Source organism: Malus sylvestris, chromosome 4, assembly GCF_916048215.2.
Source record: "Malus sylvestris chromosome 4, drMalSylv7.2, whole genome shotgun sequence".
Lineage (NCBI taxonomy): Eukaryota > Viridiplantae > Streptophyta > Magnoliopsida > Rosales > Rosaceae > Malus > Malus sylvestris.
This window is the reverse complement of record NC_062263.1, coordinates 5,100,841-5,114,889: the sequence shown is the minus strand read 5'-3', so window position 1 is coordinate 5,114,889 and position 14,049 is coordinate 5,100,841. Positions and strand designations below refer to the sequence as shown.

Below are 14,049 nucleotides of genomic sequence, written 5' to 3'. Positions count from 1 at the left end.
AACCATGCACGAGGTGATTGCTTAAGCCCGTAAAATGACTTTCGCAACCTACATACTCTAGTTTTCCCTCCGGCATTATACCACGGAGCCCGGAGGAAAATCTTTATATACTTCTTCTTCCAAGTGCCGATGAAGAAAAATATTTTTTACATCAAACTGTTTCAATGGCCAATTCAAATTTGCAGCTAAAGAAATAAGAACTTGTACTGTATTCATCTTCGCTACTGGAGATAAAGTTTCCTAATAATCAACACCATATGTTTGAGTATAACCATTTGCTACCAACCTTGCTTTATACCTGTCTACTGATTTGTCTGCCCTGTATTTGATTGTAAATACCCATTTACACCTAACCGGTTTTTTTCCCTCTTGGTAGCTCCATTACCTCCCACGTATCATTGTTATACAGTGTCATCATTTCTTCATCCCAGTACAAGAAAACATGGCTTAATTAGGTGGCAACAAACATTCGTCACATAAGCAAGAAAACTCACATTTGACTATATGTGACGAAATTCTAGTATCACAATTTTCGTCAAGTACTTCTTTGGTAAGCTTCTCCCTTAGTTCATCCTTCTTTTTCTTCATGTTATCCTTTCATAATAAAATAGAAACAATTCAGTTTTTTTTTTTTCATTTCAAACATATCCAGCTATAATATGCTCAAGAAAACACAACTTGAGTGCTTGTATGTGATCATTAACTTATTTAGAAGGAAACCACTACGTATAATCAGTCTGTAAATATAATTTGTAGCTTTTGTTTTATATCCAACTCATTTGAAATGACAAAACTGAGTGGCTCATGAATAACTTACATATTTGTCTTGAACAACATCATTGATCCACTTGTCGTTCTTGTCTTTGTGGAGAGCTCCCCAATTGTCAATCACAGATAATGGATCTCCTTTCTGCTCAATAATGAAGAAACATGCATGAAATTGCATAATGAATTATTATAAGTACTTTAATTTCATTACCATGTGAGCCTTCCTAGCATGTTGGATGAATGGCCTCCTCCCTTGTGATGATACTTTTGTTTCTTCCTATTATCAGAATTTTTCTTTGAAAGCTCCTACATTAATTACACATGTGATACATGACAAGCAAAAGAAGAGTTAGTATTGTAGACATGTACAATTTGGAAAGCTCCTACCTCCCAGACTTGTAATATATATTCATGTGTTTAAGTTGTACATGCATATTCATTCAAATTTAACAAAATACTACTATCTAACATCTTTTCCAATCAGTTAGATTCTCATTTCCATAAACACTATATAATACATGTAAAAGCACCTATATATTAAATAAGCTGGTAACATTTAATAGATTATCGCAACTTTATATTTGAAAAGATTGGATAGGATACATACCAAAAAGTGGGTAGTAGCATAAACAGTATCGCATAACCAGTCCCAATGACTCTTTGGTCTCCCATTCCATATCTAATCGTTTGGCAGCTTAGCTCGTCCTCTTGCAGGTGTTCCACATGACAAGTAATACTTATACAACCGGTGCCTAAACACAGAGTACAACTTCGCCATCTTCTTATCAACATATTCAATAATCTTCGGATGGGATAGGTCCACCACAAATAATACCTATTGTTAAACATAAAATATACGAGTGAGTGCTTGAAATGATTATGAATAAACTGAATTAAAATCAAACTCACAAGCAACTTATCTCGCAATGTCCTCTTTTCGTGAGGTGAGACCTTCTCCATTTCTAATAGCAAACTGGTGAATGAGTCCGAACAATATTCCCTATCTCGGTAGTGAGGCAACCTGATACAACCAGATCACTTAGAACTTGAAGTTTGAAATCAAAGATGACTAGCATCTTTTTCCCACCATTGGTCTCCAACATATCATGGAGGCCTTTCCCACATAACTTTCCACGTGTCTTCTTTTTGGTAGTGAAGTCAAAATATGTCTCTATAAATTTAAAAAAAAATAAATAAATATATATATATATATATATATATATATATATATATATATATATATATGATCAATGTTATAACTTGTTTAAAACAACATTAATAAGCAGAATTAAATTAACTGCAATTAGCCTTTCTCAAATACCTAATTTCATGTATGTTGGCTCTGTAGGTGAAAGAGCATGTGGTGGAGGAGATGGTGGTGGCGGTGGAGAATGTGGTGATTGTGGAGGCGGAGGTAAGGCAACCCTAAGCCATCTCATCATTCGACTCTCTCGCTGTCATAGTCACCTCCTTCACCAAACCCACAACCTCTCTCGCTGCCATAGTCCTTGATTACGACTATCCAGATCTGAAGACCTTCTAGAATATTCCACGGCATGTTGAATATGGCCACAATGGTGATCGAGTACTCGGATCTGGCTACGGCGGTGAATGGGCAGTTTGCGATCAAGTACCTCGACCAGATTGGGATGAAACGATGACTTCAAATCTTGGCTTCGTCCGTACAATTAGGAACCGATTCTTTGAACCAAAAAAGGTCCATAACCTTGGTGACATCTTCAGAGCTCTCCCTTAAATCTCAGATCCCCAACAACCTTTGCCATCGCAACCTTGTAACCCTAAACAGAGGTTTGCAGACCTCGTAACCGTCGCCCTTCCTCTCGCTGCCACTAGCAATAGGTGGGCGGAGATCGATTCGGCCATTGACGGAGGAATTGAAAGGGAAAATAAAGCATGCCCAATGATATGCCTATCGATATGATTTGCTTCCAAGAATTTGAATTCTTTGTCCATGGAGTTTGCCTATTAAATTTTTTCCAATTCTAATTTCCAGTGTTTTCCCTATTCTTGCCCTTAAAAAAATTACAGAAATTTGGGGACGAAGGTGAAGGCCAGAGAAATCCCGCTCATCTCTTCACTCCACGGCCAAATCCCACTCATTGGGTTTTCATTTCTTGTTCTATAATCTGAGCCACAACGGAGCTAGGCAGAGCCCAAGGCACGTCAAACTGACTAGCCCAGATCCTAACAATTTCTTTTCTACCTAAACCACCCAGCCAACCCCGATCCACCAGGACCCGCACATATTGCTACTCGACCATGGCAAGCTCGTGCTTGCCTGACCATCCGCTACAACCCGCCAAAACCACCAAAGTTACACCTCCATCGCACCTAGATCCGCAAAAGAAATCATTGCAAAAGAGAGAAAAGGGATGGGGAGAGAGGAAGTAATTATCCCCACCTTTTTGTATTTTTTTTAATTTATTATTTTTCTAAGTTTTTTAATTTTTTTAATTTTTAATTTCCACGTGGACCCCAGTCATTGTCCACATAAGCATCACGTCATCAGTTAACGGAAGACTTAACAACCAAACTAACAAATGTATGAGACTATCCCAAAATTAATACTTTAGGTATGACTTTGGGATGAAAAAACCTTCATGTACTAAATGTTGAAAACCACGAAACTTAAGGGTAGTAAATTGAGATTTACCCAAAAAATATAAGTTAAAACCAAAGAAAACTTGATAAAATAAGGAGTTGAAGTGAAGATTGCACCGCAATAATAGAGATGAAGAGAAAAATGAGACCTATCTGGAACGGAAAAGATTTTGACTTTAGAACACAATTGAATTTTAAGGGTTTAGACTGATATGCAGAAGCAGCAACATCTGTTATAGTAGCAAGAAGAAAAAAAAGGCAAGATAGGCTAGGGAGTATTATGGTCCCTTAATGGCTCGGCCACGACATAGGTGGTAGTATGCCTGTGAAATCTAGTTCCGAGATTTTACTATTATAACCTACGTATTCGTATTATTGAGATTTTATATTATTTTTCGAGAAATTATTTGAATTTAGATTTTAATTCAACTAGTTACGAAGTTTGAAGTTTGAAAATTAATTATCTGAAATTCGTAGACCTTTTGAGGTCACGATTTATATTTTTGAATTGAGCTCAACCCTATGAGTGTGTAGGCAAAAACCATTCGCGAATCGGAGTTGAAACGAATGAATTAGAGACGTTTTAATTGTTTAAAAAAAAGTAAAAAAAAAAAAGAGAAAAGACTAAAGGCTGCCAGATGGCAGCGGAAGAGAGGGGGAAAAGGAGAGAAGCAGGAGAGAAGAAATGGGAGAGGGCCAATCAGAAGGAAGGACAATGAGGGAAAGGAGGGAAGAGAGAATGAGAGGAACCCGGACCATCCCTTCGGCCCGTTTCCCTTTTCCAAACCGACTTGGTCCTCTTCATCACCTCCAGCGATTTTTCTTCAATTTTTCCGGCGAACCACGTTATCTAACCATCTGGAAAACATTCCACGACCTTCCCTCTATCAATCTCACCCAAAAATTAACAAAATTTGGCTCGACTTCACAAAGAATCGTATCGATGGGTGTAGTGGTACCACGCCAGTGATCGGGCATTTCCGAAGGCAATCACATCAATCTCCATCACCATTAAACTTTCATTGAGGCGGAGAACAAAGCCCAAACAAACTTGGAGGTGGCGGAGCATCGGAGAAATCGAATCGAAGCCACCCATTTCTAGGGTTTCCGGTAAGTTCGTGGCAATTTGAGGCCTTTCCCGGCCAAATTGACCTTAGTCATAGGTATGAAACTTGCTCCACTCATCGAGATCTTCAATTCTATAAAATTTGATAATTTTTAGACTTGGTTGAATTTTCCTGCGTGGGCCGAGGCACCCCCTGACATTCCTAGCTAAATTTGATACCCCAATTCCATATGTGAAGTCAAATTGATAAAATCTCATCGTTTGAACATAGTTTTGATAAAGACCGCCACTTAATCATTATATAAATTGACGATCCAACCATTGGATCGCCACCAAAATTTAATGTGTTATAGAGTGTAATATTTAAGGATATTAGGAACTGAAGGATTGGGAATCTGACGTACGGATCTTCCCGGATTGGATTTCTAAGTTTGTAAAATAAATTGTTGACCGCCACCTAATCCTAGTAATTGGTAGAGATCCGACAGTTGGATCACGATGAAATTTTAGTATGTTGTTCTTTAAGCACAATGTGAATCTTAGGAAGTTACGGGTCCAAAATACGATGTGTGGATCTTCCGGATTGAATTGCTAGGGTTGTGGACCCCACTGTTGACTGAGAGTTGACTTTTGGTCAACATGTCACGAACCATTTGAATTACTAAAATTAGTATTACTAGAAACTCAGTGAAGCTTTGCGAACTTGTCTCTAATTCATAGACCTTTCGAGGTCACGATTTATATTTTCGAATGGAGCTCAACCCTATGAGTGTGTAGGCGAAAACCATTCGCGAATCGGAGGTTAAACAAAGGAATTAGAGACGTTTTAATTGTTTAAAAAAAAAGTAAAAAAAAAATAAAAAAATATTAGAGGCTGCCAGATAGCAGCGGAAGAGAGGGGGGAAAATGAGAGAAGCAAGAGAGAAGAAATGGGAGAGGGCCAATCAAAAGGAAGGAAAATGAGGGAAAGGAGGGAAGAGAGAATGAGAGGAACCCGGACCCTCCCTTCGGCCCGTTTCCCTTTTCCAACCCGATTTGGTCCTCTTCATCACCTCCTCTTTAATTTTTCCGGCGAACCACGTTATCTAACCACCTGGAAAATGTTCCACAACCTTCCCTCTATCAATCTCACCCAAAAATTGACAAAATTTGGCTCGAGTTCACGAAGAACCGCATCGATGGGTGTAGTCGTACCACGCCAGTGATCGGGCATTTCCGAAGGCAATCACATCAATCTCCATCACCATTAGACTCTCATTGAGGCAGAGAACAAAGCCCAAACAAACTTGGAGGCGGTGGAGCACCGGAGAAGTCGAATCGAAGCCACCCATTTCTAGGGTTTCCGGTAAGTTCGTGGCAATTTGAGGCCTTTCCCGGCCAAATTGGCCTTAGTCATAGGTATGAAACTTGCTCCACTCATCGAGATCTTCAATTCTGTAAAATTTGATAATTTTTAGACTTAGTTGAATTTTCCTGTGTGGGCCGAGGCACCCCCTGACCTTCCTGGCTAAATTTGATACCCCAATTCCATATGTGAAGTCAAATTGACAAAATCTCATCGTTTGAACATAGTTTTGATAGAGACCGTCACTTAATCATTATATAAATTGACAATCCAACCATTGGATCGCCACCAAAATTTAATGTGTTATAGTGTAATATTTGAGGATATTAGGAATTGTTGGATTAGGAATCTGACGTACGGATCTTCCCGAATTGGATTTCTAAGTTTGTAAAATAAATTGTTGACCGCCACCTAATCCTAGTAATTGGCAGAGATCCGACAGTTGGATCACGATGAAATTTTAGTATGTTGTTCTTTGAGCACAATGTGAATCTTAGGAAGTTACGGGTCCAAAATACGATGTGTGGATCTTCCGAATTGAATTTCTAGGGTTGTGGACCCCACTGTTGACTGAGAGTTGACTTTTGGTCAACATGTCTTGAACCATTTGAATTACTAAAATTAGTATTACTAGAGACTCAGTGAAGCTTTGCGGACTTGTCTCGGAGAGTGACTTTAATATATGTGATATGGTTCTTACCCTGATTTCTTATATTGTATCCTTTGTGGATATGAGTTGGTTTTATAAATGTGTTTTATATCAAAATGTGATTTTTCTTCATTTGGCCATCAATCTATTTTTAATAAATGTGATTGGACTTATGGATTTGAAATATTTGTGAAATGTGATTTGAAGTGCATATAGAAATGTTTGATAAACGTGAGGGCTAGTAGAGGATCGTTACCTAGTGTCACGGGGTTAGGTGACACCGAGTCTGCACCATGTAGCAGTGGTATATTGATGGTCCTGCTTGGTTAATCTGCGTTGGGGGACCATACTTTTTATGGATTGCGCTTGGTTAATCTGCGTTGGGTGATCCTTATGGCCATGTATACTTAGGAGTGATCATGTTTGGTTAATCCGTGATGGGTGATCATTGCCTAATAGTTCTACAGGTGTAACTTTGCTTGGTTAATCCACGTTGAAGGGTCACTACCTACTTGGTTATCTTCGTCCTGTTTGGTTAATCCGCGTTGGGGAACCATACTATTTATGGATTGTGCTTGGTTAATCTACTTTGGGCAATCCTTATATTTTAGGTATGGCCATACACATTTAGGGGTGATCATACTTGGTTAATCTGCGTAGAGTGATCAATTCCTAACAGTTGTAGGAGTGACTCTGCTTGGTTACTCCGCGTTGGGAGTCACTGAAGGTTGGCTCTGCTTGGTTAATCTGTTTTGGGGGGCCACTTCCTGCTTGGTTACTTATGTAGGCTTCGGCCGAACCGCGTCCCTCTAGCCCTAGTTTTTAATATATATATATATATATATATATGAACGATGCTTTTTGAGAATCTTGTGGTTTGAATTAGAAAAGCCGTTGAATGTCTGGGTGACTCCTTCGTAGTTTTCAACGACTTGATTATGATTTCATAAATGATTTCATAAAGCATGATTTTATACTTGATGTTTATAGATTGTGATCAATGGTCTGTTGTTATTGAATATCACATACTTGTATTATTGTCACTCACCCGAGCTTCGTAGCTTATCAAAGTTCTGGTTTGCCTAGTACACCATTCCCATAATGTAGGCACTGATTATACATGTGATAGGTCTGGGTAGATTACGAGAAACCGCTTGAGATTTTGTTTCATTGAATGGTCTAGAACCCGTTGAGTGGTCCGGAATCCTTGCTCTTGCTCATTTCCATAAGGTTAGTCTAGAACAATAGATTCGATTGAGTGGGAACTACCCACAATAGACCTTGTGAATATAAATTAGAATTACCATGTTTATTATTTATAATTCAAATAGATAATTATGTACAGTTCCTTAATTGAATTTGGGAAATGATATGTTATCGCATTGATTGATTAACGTAGTTAAATGCTAAGATCATGCATCTTTCATTCATGAATTGATTAATTGACGGGGTTGTGGAATGACATTGGATATGATTTTATTCTTTTGATTATTTTAGTTGATCAATGTGGCTTGAGAATAATATTGTGCTTCGTTGGTTATTTGATATGTTACATGTTGTGGATGGAGGTATCATGTTGAAAACATAGTGATTTATGTGATGGATGAAGTGGAAATATTAATTGTCATGTGGGATTGTTATGTAGCCTGAACCTAGTAATTTCATACATGTCAAGTTCTAATAATTGATTGATGAGTGCTATGATTTTCCACTTAAAAGTACTATGATAAAAGTTGAGGGTAGTGTTTGGTGAACTACGAATGGCTTTATCCCTATTTAGGGTACGTAGGCAATATAACGAGGATGTTAGATGCAGCCATAAAGCATACGAAAATTACTACGAAATTGGGACTTGAGTTGTGTTTTGTTCATAGCCCGGAGGCGAGGTGCTATAGATATACGGATACTTGGTGACATCACATGTCGATCTGGACGTATGTCGGGATCGGAGCGTGACAATGCTCGCATGCCAAACAGGGTTGATTTTGCGGTTTTGGGTTTGGTTGGTTTGCGAGATCCCGTATTTTAAAAATGTGTTTAGTATTTATTATTTTACAAGAGCTGTTTTATATAATATTTATTTTATATTTATATATATGGTTATTTTCTATATATCTGTATTTTGTAAAAGCTTAGGTTTGCATGATTTGCATGAATTATGGCATGAGGTGGATTTAGTTTGGCTTTGGCATGTGCTAGGATTAGAGGAAGAAATAAGCTGGTTTTCGAACACTCTATTTGCTGAGTGTTGGCAGCTATGTTTTGTAGGTGGCATATATGTATATCACTACTAGAAATTTCCACTTTGCCGACAAAATTAGTTTGTCGGTAAAAGTCAAAATTCGTCGGCAAAGAGTCGTTCCCAATGAAAAATTTTGTCGGCAATTTTGTTGCTAAAAGCATGTCGCGCAAGATCTTTCTCGACGAATCTTTGATATTTCATCGGCTCATTTTTAAGGCGACAAATCTCAGCCGTCAAATTGTGCCCGTCACCAAAACAACATTGCGACAAAAAAATTTGTCAGCATAGGTTGTTTTTTTGCGATAAAGTTATTTGTTAGCTTAGTGATCTTGTCACGACAAAACCTTTTGTCGACTGAGTAATCTTGTCGCGACAAAATGGTTTTTCGGCTACGTAGTCCTATGCCAACAAATTGGTTTGTCGGCTCAAATTACTTGTGTAGACAAAATAATTAGTTGGTTGAATCTTTTGTGAACAAAAACATTTGTGGGCTAATTATTTTTGTGCCGACAAAACATGTCAAGTCCAATATTTTCTAATTTTTAATCGCATTTATTTTTAATAATATTTTTAACCATCACAAACAAGCAAGCTTAAGAGATCAAGAAGGGGCGTGAATGAAGAATTAATGTAAGAACAACACAAAATTCATGTAATATAAACTAATGTAAGGTTCACAATTCGGTTTAGTTACAAAATAAAAAAATATCTATGTTTTCATTTCGACATTACTATAATATAGATAAAATATCCTTAAGTATCACCATTCTCACTATAGTCCAGTATCAAACAACTGTAGAAGAAAAACAAATTAAAAAACTTGATTAGCAAACGTTAAGGGTGCTAAATATTATTGACATTAAGGAACGCAAGGCCACACTAGAGTGGTATTTCTAAACCAATAACTTATGAAACCATAAATGTGTAAACAACAAGATAAAGATATCTACTAATCAAATTAACTTACCAACGCCATGCAACATCACAACCTAGCAAAATTACATGTTTAATAGATACCAGGTAATAATCAAGTTAGCATCAACTACTTATATGTCATCCATCACTGTAAACAACAAGATAAACATTATAAACAGCAAGGCAACATGATTCTCACACTCTGTAAACAAGGCAGCATGATAAGTAGATGATATAAATCCTTGAATGGTCTATAATTTATATAAACATAACAATACCAATCACCTAGCTAAGTAGGTTATAACTCTAGAACATATGCACCTGGAAACATAAATAAACTATACTAAAGCATCCAAATTCATCACTGTTTATAATCTTTATCAGTGTAAACAAGAAGATATAGACATCTACTAATCAAGTTAATCCTCAAATATCAAAATTACCTAGCATGAATGATCCTCACATTGGTCTCCATGTCATGCTGATACTAGTTGTAAGCTATCTAGCCCATAATTCCACTTAGCCATAGACAACCTGCAAGTGTTATACAAAGGAAAAACAAATATGTCAAACCTAAACCACAATATTGAAAAATTACATTGGAAATCTAGAATTAAAGTCAAAGGACATTGTTTTCACCAATATTATACAAATGGATACCCAAATCAACCAAAAATTGGAAACCTAGATCATAAAACTCGAAACCAAATGAAATAGTTCAATTAAGAACATGTTTTTCATCCATATATGTGATTCAATCAAAGCAAATACAATTATTTCATTTTCCAATAAAAACATGGAAAACGAATACAAAAACAAACAAACAAGTTAGCAAATTAATGTGGTAAGGAAAATGCATATACAAAATGACGAAATTATTTAGACAAAAACACAATGAGCAAACTAAATACTGACTTACTAATAATCCAAATCACTATCGTCATCAGTAGTACTGCTTGAACTATCATCACCATGAGTACTATTTTCCTCATTGCTTATGTAGTCACCAGTATCTATACTACTTTCTTCATTATAATTGTAAATGAATTCATTTTCATCAATTCTAGGAAGAGCCCCAAGATCTATAATGATGGAGTCAATCTCAACTGCAACTGGAGGAACGTTTTCCAAGCAGTATGGAGTCAGAGTTTCATCAATGTGTTGTACTTTTGCCATATCGGGAATGTCTGATGAAGAGTTCTCTTGGTATGTCACATCATCATCACTACTATCACCCTCGGAGTTCCCCTTTTCCAGAATATCCCATACATTTCTATGTTGAATTCTTTGAATTACTTTCCAACCAGTACCTGCTTTAGGATCAGCCACATAAAACACTCACTTGAGTGGCAAGAATATAAGGATCATTATCATACCAACGAGTGTTTGTGTTGACTGATATTAAGCGTAGTCGCGCTTTATACTCCCTTGTCTAGAAGGGTCTGTATTGAACCAGTGGCACTTAAATAACACCACTTTATACCCCTGTCTATATAACAATTCAATGACACTAGTCAACTTTCCATAAAATTCTAGCTCTCTAGTATCAACATCTCCAGGCACATACACCCCACAAAATTCTAGTCATAAAAATGGCAAAAATTAAGCAGTCATAAAAATGGATCATGCTAGCAACTAAATTCTTAAAAAAAAAAAACAAAACCTTATATTTAGTCAAAAGTCCTTATCCCTCAAACCCAGAACGTATACGCCAAATTCTAATTTGCTACAAACATAGCATTAAAACATTCATTGCTTAACCTGTGTACACTCTTCCACTATGTATGCGAGTGAGCGTGAACCAACATGATGCTCATACTTCTTTTGGGCTCGATTTTTTTTGTTAGCCTCTAACTGTTTCTATATTTCACAACACAATAACAGTTTCTTAGCTAGTGCCATATACTTAACAAAAAATTAAGACTAAATGCATGCATGAATCAACTAAAACAATACTAGAAACTTCTCTGATTGAAAATGTTCGCATAAAAACTCCCACTGTCCAGGTTCCCCAGGTCTTGATTCCATCTCTATCGGAGGATTGGCCAACGCCTCCTCAGTCGAAGCCCACTCTAAAGGGTATGCATGTAACTCATACTTGAACTCCTTGTATCGTCTAGACATGAGTCTATCAACATAGTCATAATGTTCTTTAATATTGGTGTCCAAGTCGAATTTCACCTAAGATAATTAAAAATGAGTTGTGATTTATTCCAATAAATTCAAACCAAAACTAGAACAAAATACATTATGTTCAAGTCATTATAGAGATTATTATAAAATATATGTCTTAAATTAGTGGTTCTACTCACAGTGATCTCCAAGACGAGGTCTGACTTCAACTCGTCAGACATTCTTTTCCAATATGTTATGTTCATTGGGTAATGTTGGTGAACAATAGCCCTGGTATCATGTTCTAACAAGCTATGAACAACTTTATCAGTTGTTTGCCTATGCACTGGGTCTATGACGACCTTGATCTTTGCTAGTGTAATACGAACAAGACGATTGGTTTTAACCAACCGACATGCCCCGCACACTGGTCTTTCATCTGGTAAGTTTGGTACAAAACCATTAACACCTACAATAGAAAAGCAAAAAGGCATTAATATGCGATAAAGAAATGCTTAATTATGACTTGCCACAATATGTAATGCCAGAAACTCCATATTCGTATCTTCTGCATCAAAGAACTCAGTCCTTTCTGTCAGATTTATTCCATATTCGTATCTTCTGCAACAAAAAATAATCCTCGTAGTTATACTACTCCTTTAGTTTATGGATTACATGCAGCGATGTATAGATAAGGACTTTTAGTTTGTAGTTGGAATTAGAACCCCTATTCCATGTCGGACTCGGCTGAAACTTAAAGGGGTGTTTGATCATCATGGTATATAACATTAATTTTTTTTAAATTTCTTACTCCCGTGTCGACGACGAACTGCACTCCTCTTTCTAGCAGGTGCTTCAATAGGTAAATCGTTATGAGTATCATCAAGCTGGGATCCTGCTGCACCTTGGGATTGAGTGCGATGAAGAGAGGGCCCACTCGCACCACTCATGGTCTGGGAACAAGTACAGGGCGAAGAAGGTATGGTGTTTTCCTGCCAAGGTCGTAGAGGATCAATGTTTCTTGGCTCTAGCTAAGGAGCATCACTCCTGGTCGCACCACCTATAAAATGAGATTGTGTGCGAGAAAGATAAGTTTGCCTCAAAATATCAGGCCTATTCCTCTCTTGACGAAAAGTAGGAGGAGGAGCTCCAATAGCAAATGTAGACCGTGATTGGGATGACAGAGGCGGGATTCTTGTTGACACAACAGGTCGTTTCCTTTTTTGGCCAATCATTGGCATCTACAAAAAAACAAAAAAACAAAAAAAAAAACAAAGTTTAAGTTAAATGTAAATACATATATGTAGTGCATTAGAATTCGTTGGTAAGAATAAACCTGGTTGCTTGTGGTGCAGCTTCCGCAAAATTATGGAGACGATCGTGAGAGTGAGAAAAGGGAGAGAGATGATAGAGGCAGAGACGTGGATGAGAATCAATTAAGAGTGCAAGAACCCTAATAAATAAACCTAGGGATAGAAATCCTCAAAATTGTTTCTGAGCGGGAAAGACCCCGCTAAATTGTTACAAGATAAATAAGAATTCTTATCAAACTGAAATCGGATGGCGCGAGTGAAGAATATGGGAAGGAAGTCATGAGCAATTAGGATTAGCATGCAATTGGGAGGGAGATCATAAGGCGACAAAATAGGATTAGCATGCAATTGGGAGGGAGATCATGCAATTGGGGGATGTGAACCGACAATTGGAATAATAGAAATATTATGGGAGGGAAATCATGAAGCGGCAAAATAGGATTAGGCAGAAAATGGGAGGGAGATCATGCAATTGGGGGATGTGAACCGACAAAATAGGTTTGGATTGCCTTGGGAAATTTATAAGTTTGTTCTTATAATTATATGTTATGTTTTTAGAAAACTTGGCATGATTGTCGAATTAGAATGGATGATTACATACAACTGTATTCAAATTTACAAGTAATTGACTAATTGACTAATAATTGATCATAACCTAAACCAAGTTATCTATTGCTAGAAAGTAATTTGGAGTTATAATTGATAGGAAGAACTTTTTCAAACACTCACATATTATGAAATCAAATTGTCAATATAGATTATTGATGGCATAAAACTACAATACAGAAATATGAAATGCTAGATATCTCTTTATCTATGCTCCCGTTCGTATAGAGAAACAAGAAAGAGAGAATGAGAGCATAAATAGTCGCCAAGAGCTTTGATTGCATTCCCCGGAAAAAAATGGAAAGGTGCACTGGTGAAAACCTCTCATGTAGAGTTATTATTACCTTGCCGATGACATACTTTATTGCCTCTCTAATCAATTTGCCGATAAAATACTTTGTTGCCTCACAT

The 14,049-nt window shown here is 37.1% G+C and overlaps 1 protein-coding gene across 2 annotated transcripts; it reads right to left on the bottom strand.

Moving 5' to 3' along the window:
* Positions 1–11,188: 11,188 nt before the first annotated feature.
* Positions 11,189–12,778, bottom strand: LOC126619357 (uncharacterized). Of its 2 annotated transcripts, none has more exons than XM_050287713.1 (4): positions 12,531–12,778; positions 11,920–12,188; positions 11,553–11,788; positions 11,189–11,457 (listed from the first exon to the last, which is right to left on the bottom strand). In XM_050287713.1, coding segments are annotated over exons 1-4 (645 nt in total). In that variant the 5' UTR covers positions 12,670–12,778; the 3' UTR covers positions 11,189–11,456. The 2 variants fall into 2 exon arrangements, with proteins under 2 accessions (XP_050143670.1, XP_050143669.1); XM_050287712.1 differs by having other exon boundaries at positions 11,191–11,467; positions 11,564–11,788.
* Positions 12,779–14,049: the final 1,271 nt, after the last annotated feature.